General features: G+C 41.9%; 1 protein-coding gene across 1 annotated transcript; it reads left to right on the plus strand.

The window, feature by feature from the left end:
• The first annotated feature begins 952 nt into the window (after positions 1–952).
• LOC106589359 (prostaglandin E2 receptor EP1 subtype) lies at positions 953–7,044 on the plus strand. The gene is made up of 5 exons (XM_014179221.3): positions 953–1,345; positions 3,565–3,692; positions 3,919–4,479; positions 4,930–5,190; positions 5,507–7,044. The coding sequence occupies exons 2-5, from the start codon at positions 3,606–3,608 to the stop codon at positions 5,783–5,785; spliced, it is 1,188 nt and encodes a 395-aa protein (XP_014034696.1). The 5' UTR covers positions 953–1,345; positions 3,565–3,605; the 3' UTR covers positions 5,786–7,044.
• The last annotated feature ends 1,859 nt before the right edge of the window (positions 7,045–8,903 follow it).

Genomic DNA, 8,903 nt, shown 5'->3' on the forward strand with positions numbered 1-8,903 from the left:
CAAGAGAGAAATGCCATCTCTCGTCTCGGTTTGCACTTTATCATCAATTTGAAACCAAGCATTGATCCTAGGACCTGGAAAAAGAATACTGATCCAGAGAAATCAGATAGATCTCACTAGGGCGGCAGGTAGCCTAGCGATTAGAGCGTTGGGCCAGTAACCGAAAGGTCGCTGTTTTGAATACCCGAGCCGACAAGGTGAGAGTTCTGTTTATGTGCCCTTGAGCAAGGCAGTTAACCTTCATTTGCTCCAGGGGTGCCATAATACTATGGCTGACCCTGTAAAACAACACATTTCACTGCACCTATCTGGTGTATGTGACAATAAAACATCTATATTTTTTGCTACAAAACCTCAAGGCATACTCTGAGATGCACACGTTAAAAACACTTGCAACAAATGTATTTTTACAGGAGCACAGAAAATCGCCTGAATTACTGTATACCAGTATTTAATGGTGAATTATAAGCATAAGTATAATTTCAAACTTTCCTATACAGGCTGCACCATACTGTCTAACCTACTGCATGCAGTGTTTCACCTCTTATAATGATGGGTTATAGACCATAAGCTCATGTCATTTTTACTGAGTAATAATGATCAAATGAATCAATAATGGCTATTTAAAAACAACCAAATATTTAGGTATCTATTTTAAACTATAGATGTTTGGCAGCTGGTTATTGTGATGCTATTTGAGTTATTATTTCCTGTACCATGTATATACAGACTGATATTCAAAAGTATAATGTGAATGTGCCTCACATTGGCTACAGTAGCCTAATATTACAGTGACCGTAAATCGTACATGTAAACATGGACAAATTACATGAAAAAGTGTTATTCTATGTCTGAAAATAATATGACTTAATGACTCACGGGGCCGCCCATGGGCTACCTATCCATTAGGACACGGCGCTATATAAAACGCTATTGAGAAGCACGCGTCAGAGAACCTGCGGTACAGCCTATCCGCGGCATTGGAATATTCCACGCGCTCCGGTCATGAAACTCCAATCAAACGGATTTAAAAGCGATGAAGGCAATTCTGTTGGGAAGTTGTTGAACATTTGTTTTCCGAGAACAATGGGGAATATTAACTCAGTGTCATCATCCTGCCGAAGAGATATCATGGAACAATGGTTCTTCTTTTAGAGTACTTTTATTCTGCCCCAGTCGATTTAGGAAGACTTTGGTGAATGTGTTTCGTTTTCAACGGTTTCTTTGGATTATATAGATACCTGTATATCTTTCTGGAATCTGGATTTAGAATAACACCGCAGACTATTCCGTTGACAGGGTGGACATCACATTTGACTGGAATTATTCATCCCTATCTGTAATGGTAATGATTATTCATTAAATATTTTATTATCATAATTATTATGGCTTTTTATTTTATTTTTGTGTATGGCAACAGTATTAATAAAGGGTAAGCAAATGGACAGCTTTGGAAAAAAATAACCCACCTCAAAGAAATGATGCTAAGAATGTTTCAGAGCCACAAAGACATGCCAGTGGTATGTAAGGCATGGTAGTGCATATTTAAAATAGCTAAACACACCTTCAACTCAATAATAATTACAGGGTGGCTCGATGATAAGGTAATAATTAGTCATTGAGTAGGGTGATTAGGATGATAGTGAAAGGTGACAGGTCAATCCAGAAAATGTCTTTGGATGTTTTCTGATTCACCCTCAGTGACTTGATACTAAACCTATTTTAGTTTCATTTACAGTAAGGGTGAGCTGTGCACGGAGAACTGTTTTCCTCAAGTTTAGTGAGTATGTAGGTCTATTCATGACACATATGCATGTGCAAAACCACCTGTTGGGATTTTTTTTTTTTGTATAATAGAACAGAAAATAATAGAATATAATTGAGTAGAATAGAACAGCCAAGTTATTAATTGAGTTGGGTAGAATAATGTTGGCAGCATATACCACCTCTATTAGTGACATTAGACCACTGAATAAAACAGACAAATCTGTATTAGAAACATAGACTGTCTGCCACATCAATACAATATAGACACACTGTTGAAACACAAACATGTGTGTAGAGTTATCAGAAATGTGTTTTTTTTGCTTAAGATGTATTGCTTGAAAGTCTACTTTTACACCAACGAACACAGACCATTTGAGGCGGTTTAAAAATAACCATCACCTCAATGTAATGTCCATGTTTCCAGACAAGTGTTAATGTGAGGAAACCATTTTGTCAAGAGAGAGAGCGAGAACGTGTGTTGCCTGCTGCCTCCCTGGTCTAGAATAGAGCCTGAGGGATTGAAGCTGCTCATGGAATGTGTCTCAATAGTTGTGTGCTTGTCAACAGGGAACTGTTATAACTTGCCCTTAGTTCTAACCCGTCAGTGGCGTATGACTAATGTACAACAGATTGTGTGATACAACAGAGAGTTTTTCAGCAGAAAAGTCATTACACCAGTGTGTGGAGACACTGCAGAATGCTTGTGTCTATATTTGTGTGCAGACAACCTCCCAGTTGTATCAAATGCATTGTACATCAATTGTACAACCTAAGGGTGAATAGAGCAGCTGTTCTGTGGGATTAGGTGGAAGCTGTCCCTAACTGCTGATTCAGGATCAGATATTGTTTAATGATTCCTTAATGGTTATGTTTGGGAATTGGGGTAGAATGAGCTGATCCTAGACCTGTGGTTAGGGGTTAGGTGCTATTACCTCAAATAAACATTTAAAATAAATAAAAATCATTATTCGTCATGTACACAGTTTACAGCAGGTATAAAAGTTTAAGTGAAATGCTTGCGTGATAGACACTCAACATTGCAGTACAATATCAATAAAAAAAATTAAATAATGAGTAATTAGAGGAAGGTAGTATGCAAAGTAAAACTGATATGTACACAATAGAATATACAGTATAGATAATGAATGTGTTATGTCAAGTATGACTGTGTTACAAATATAACGTGGATAGTGTCTTGGTCGCGCAGTTAAATAAATGGTATATAATAGAACAGCAGTGTTGAGTGTGTGTGTGTGTGTGTGTGTGTGTGTGTGTGTGTGTGTGTGTGTGTGTGTGTGTGTGTGTGTGTGTGTGTGTGTGTGTGTGTGTGTGTGTGTGTGTGTGTGTGTGTGTGCGTGTGTTTATGTGTGTTTCTGTGTTTGCGCTTGTGTGTAAGGGTTGGATGTCTGGAGAGTCAATGCAAACAGTCTCTAAGGTACAGATATTCTCTGAGGTGCAAATAGCTATTTTTGTCAAGTTTAAGTTTAAAGGGGCTTTAAAGCATATTCTATCTATGTGGGTTAAATAGGATAGAGAACAGTGTGAATTTTGACACATCTGATTCTGTGGTGTCATTCATGAGTTCCTCATCATCATGATATTTTGTAGCTAGTAGATAGCTAGATAGGGAAGAAGACGTGTTGCTGAAACTTGAGAGTCTGAATTCTAGTATTGACTGTGTGTGTTTTCCATTTATATTGCTACCTATACGATGACCCCATTCCCCCATGTTACTTACAGGTCATTGAAGCCTGAAATACCACTATAATCATATTGTCTCTCTCCTTCTCTTCCCAGCCTCTCTCGGTGATGGGGTTCCTGACCTTCAAAGCCCAGTGATGCTAGCCATGAATCACTACAACCTCTCCGGGCCCCCGGGGGCCCTCGACCCCCTCTCCAACCTCAGCCAGTGGGACACGGAGATGGTAGGTAGGCCAGATATTAGAGAAGTGGAACAGTAACCCGAAGGTCACTGGTTAAAGTCCCGGGGGCCAGAACTAGCTAATGGAGGGAGGCTGGTTTCACTTCTGTGTGTGTGTGTATGTGTGATGTCCGTTGGGTTGGATAACATAAGACAGCAAAAAGACACAGTTCAGATTGTGATGGAGGGAGGGAGGCATAAAGTTGTATTGTATATTGCATATTGTATAGGTGGAAATGGAGAGTCTGGCTCACCAGGGGAACCTCACCTCGGACAAGCCTATGTCCGGAGGCCCGATCGCAGCCGCTCTCTCCATGACCCTGGGCGTCATCTCCAACATCGTGGCCTTGTTCATCCTGGCCAACGCCTACTCCCACCAGCGCCGACGCTCCAAAGCCACCTTCCTCCTCTTCGCCAGCTCCCTGGTACTCACAGACTTTTTTGGCCACATCATCCCGGGAGCGCTGGTCCTCCGGCTTTACCTCTCCGGAGGGGTGTTCCCCGAGGCGGTTGCCGCTTCCTCAAACGGCTCGACCGACCCCATGTGCCAGTTCCTGGGTGGATCTATGGTGTTCTTCGGTCTGTGCCCGCTCTTCCTGGGCTGTGCGATGGCCGCCGAGCGCTGTCTGGGTGTTACGCAGCCACTGCTCCACTCCTCCTTAGTTACCACCACCCGTACCAAGCTGTCCCTCTCTGGGATCTGGCTGGTGGCCCTCTGCGTGGCCCTGCTGCCCTGTTTCCAGCTGGGGTCATACACCTACCAGCACCCCAACAGCTGGTGTTTTATCAAGGTCAGTAGCCAGCAGGGCTGGGGTCAATTAGAATTAACAGCTGTCAGTTCAGAAAGTGATTTTAATAAAAAAAAATAAGAAATGGAAAAACATTTGAAATAAATAGCTTCTACTCCTCCGTTTATTAACAAGTAATTAAAAATAGATGCAGTTTTTATTTTTTTAAATTTTTGTAATTATTTATTGATTTAATTCAATTCGAATTGACACCAGCCCTGGCAGCCAGATACTGAGCTCCCCTAATGCTTTAGGTTGAACATTCTCAAAGTTCTATGGCAGTTATTTAAACAATGTGACGTTTAGTAAATCTGCCTACCACCATTAAAGTGAATGGGATTTTTTTTGAGGCACAAAAAGCTTCATAGAAATAACACTAGTGTACAATATGACAGGATAAAGTACCGAGTTATATACAACAACGACTAAATGTCTGTCTTCTCCTTCATCAAGGTCTTAGCTAACGACACCCAGGAAGCGGACGTAGCCTTCGTTACGCTCTTCTCCGGGCTGGGCCTGACGTCGCTGGGGGTGGCCCTGGTGTGTAACACCATCAGCGGGCTGACCCTGGTTCTGGCCAGGCTGAGACGGAGGCCATCGGGCTACTCATCGTCCCACAGCCACCGCTCAGTGGCCAAGAGCCATGATATAGAGATGGTGGTGCAGCTGGTGGGCATCATGGTCACGTCCTGTATCTGCTGGAGCCCTCTGCTGGTGAGTGGGACAATCGCTGCCTAGGACATGAACAAGTGTAGATGCTGATGCCACTGATTCCATCCACCACACCATGCCTATTCCCTACACCCGCTACACATCTAGAAAAAAGTCACCCAACAACAAAGACTGGCCACAGGCCCCTTCAGTTTGATCCATTTGTACACTGAAAATACACAAGATAGTTTATTTTACGCATAATTATTCCAAAGAAATCGAATTAGGCCGTCAATGCCCCATCAAAAAAATAGGTTGCATGATGCTGCTGGATCAAAGTATAACAATTAACAATTATATCTCTTCTCTTATGCCCCAGATCTTCGGGCTCATGTCAGTGATGCGCTCCTATAGGGGCTCCATTGATAAAGCTGACATGGCCACCTACGAGACGTTGAATTTGATGGGCGTGAGGCTGGCTTCCTGGAACCAGATCCTGGACCCCTGGGTCTATATCCTGCTGCGTCGGGCCGTCCTCCGCAAGATCTACCTCATCACCAAGCGCCAGGCCGATTTGAAAGGGAGTGTGCTCCGACGCTGGGAGGGGAACTCGTTTCAGAGCAAGAGCTCGGAGAACAATCCCGTTAACAGGATATGAGATCATAACCAAGCAGCAGGCCGATTTGAAGGGGAGTGTGCTGCTACGCTGGGAGTGGAACACCTTTCAGAGTAAAAGCTTGGAGAAGAATACAGTCAACAGGATATGACTGTGTGACCGACGGTGTTCGAGTGAGTGCCAGAAGAAGACAGCATTAGCCCGCTAAGCTAAAGCCTAGTATTGACCAGGGAGCCAAAGCAACTCTTTAGGTCTCAGGCAAGGTTACTCATCATGCAGCGAGCGTGGTCCTTGGTACTTTGTGGTGGTCACCAACAGAAAAAGAGGGCATTTCTGTTGTCACGTATAGTGAAGGATACGATGCTCTGAAAAATGAGGATGTTCTTCAGCCATGGCAGTATCTCTCAATCTTCTTCATCACAGTGACTGGCAAGCTAAGATCATCCTCCTTTGGATATCTCTTAAATTAAAACTAGGAATTGAGTACGGACATACCCGGTGTCCGAGTACGGTCTATTGGACCAGTCAGTCTGCATTATCGCACTGACCGAGAGTTGAGAAACACATTATCCCAAGGACCGAGGGTTGGGAAACACATTATCCCAAGGACCGAGGGTTGGGAAACACATTATCCCAAGGACCGAGGGTTGGGAAACACATTATCCCACAGATGGAGAGTTGAGAAACACATTACCCCACAGATGGAGAGTTGAGAAACACATTACCCCACAGATGGAGAGTTGAGAAACACATTACCCCACAGATGGAGAGTTGAGAAACACAGATGGAGAGTTGAGAAACACACTTGCATAGTGAGTAGGTTGAAGCATATGAAAATGTGCAGCTATATCAGCACAGGTTCATCTTAGAGATCAGAAGGTCAAAGCCTAGCTACATATCTTCATGAATAGAATGAAACGCAGATGAATATCACAATTCATTCAACTGATTGGATCTCATTTGTGGAACGTTACATTTGATTGTTCTGAAGTCTGTTGGTTAAGGTTTAACAATTACATTTTAACATCATCGATGTCTAACGATTCCAGAACGATTCCAAAAAAACGGAGTTGTATGCTATGTAAATGTTTTGCTACGATTAAGATTGCTTGTTAAGTAAAGGGAGAACTATGATTTTTCCTGAGCTTCTGATGTATAAAAATGCTACTCCATGTCAAATATTGTACAAGTTATAAATATTTATTGCTTTTCCTCAATTCTCTGGGGACGTATAAAGAAGTTATGGAATGTAAAGCAATTGAATGTGATAAAATAAAGAAGAATGTTTTGACTGAATTAGATACCATTGTTGTCCTTTTTTTTCTCCTCTCCGCCAAGGTATTAAATACAGTATTACAATAATACAGTATGTTCAAAGGGTGTACAGTATCCTGAATATATGGTGGAAAAACACACGATGCAAAGAAACCAAATGGTGTTCCTGGGTCCATTCTAGTAAACAGTGACTATTATGCTCAAGTGAATATTCTTCGATAGGAAACTGAAGATAAATGCTGCAGCCTGCTTACCGCCTACGTAGTTCTCTGAAAACTTTCCTCTCACATAACTGTATATTTGACACAGCTTTTAAATCATACATTTGGAGAAAGGCCAAAGTCAGCAAAACACCAAATTCCCAAAACACATGCAACAACACAAGCCAACCCAGCAAACCAGGACTGAGGGTCATCATAACACCTCATAAAACATCCCTGTTCAGTTCTAAGTCCAACGCTTGATTTATTTATTTCTCAGGGCCCATTACAATCCTTCCTCTATAGTCTCTAGACTTTACAGTCTTGTCTACAATTCATATATTCTGTCTGACTTGGTCTTTTTTTCATTTAAATGATAAGATGCTGGAAACTATGCTCGAAATGTGATTCCCATGGGACAAGAGCAAGAAAGGAATGCTGGCTTAGAGTAAGTAAATTAAATAGCAAATTATATCGACCATGGCAGTCAATAAATAACACTCATAGTTCTTTCCTATAAAATGATTGACTCCAAGTCACACTGAATAAAATTGTGGTAGCCATGTATGTACAGTTGAAGACAGAAGTTTACATACACTTAGGTTGGAGTCATTAAAACGTGTTTTTCAACCACTCCACAAATTTCTTGTTAACAAACTATAGTTTTGGCAAGTCGGTTAGGACATCTACTTTGTGCATGACACAAGTAATTTTTCAAACAATTGTTTACAAACAGATTATTTCAACTATAATTCACTGTATCACAATTCCAGTTGGTCAGAAGTTTACATACACTAAGCTGACTTTGCCTTTAAACAGCTTGGAAAATTCCAGAAAATGATGTCATGGCTTTAGAAGTTTCTGATGGGCTAATTGACATCATTGGAGTCAATTGGAGGTGTAGATGTATTGTATTTCAAGGCCTACCTTCAAACTCAGTGCCTCTTTGCTTGACATCATGGGGAAATCAAATGAAATCAGCCAAGACCTCCACAAGTTTGGTTCATCCTTGGGAGCAATTTCCAAACGCCTGAAGGTACCACGTTCATCTGTACAAACAATAGTACGCAAGTATAAACACCATGGGACCATGCAGCCGTCATACCGCTCAGGAAGGAGACGCGTTCTCTCACCTAGAGATGCACGTACTTTGGTGCGAAAAGTGCAAATCAATCTCAGAACAACAGCAAAGTACCTTGTGAAGATGCTGGAGGAAACAGGTACAAAAGTATCTATATCCACAGTAAAAATAGTCCTATATCAACATAACCTGAAAGGCCACTCAGCAAGGAAGAAGCCACTGCTCCAAAACCGCCATAAAAAAGCCAGACTACGGTTTGCACATGAGGACAAAGATTGTACTTTTTGGAGAAATGTCCTCTGGTCTGATGAAACAAAAATAGAACTGTTTGGCAAAAATGACCATCGTTATGTTTGGAGGAAAAAGGAGGAGGCTTGCAAGCCGAAGAACACCATCCCAACCGTGAAGCACGGGGGTGGCATCATCATGTTGTGGGGGTGCTTTGCTGCAGGAGGGACTGGTGCACTTCACAAAATAGATGGCATCATGAGGATGGAAAATTATGTAGATATATTGAAGCAACATCTCAAGACATCAGTCAGGAAGTTAAAGCTTGGTCGCAAATGGGTCTTCCAAATGGACATTGACCCCAAGCATACTTCCA

The sequence above is a fragment of the Salmo salar genome, chromosome 02, assembly GCF_965601325.2.
Source record: "Salmo salar chromosome 02, fSalSal1, whole genome shotgun sequence".
In the NCBI taxonomy this organism is placed as follows: domain Eukaryota; kingdom Metazoa; phylum Chordata; class Actinopteri; order Salmoniformes; family Salmonidae; genus Salmo; species Salmo salar.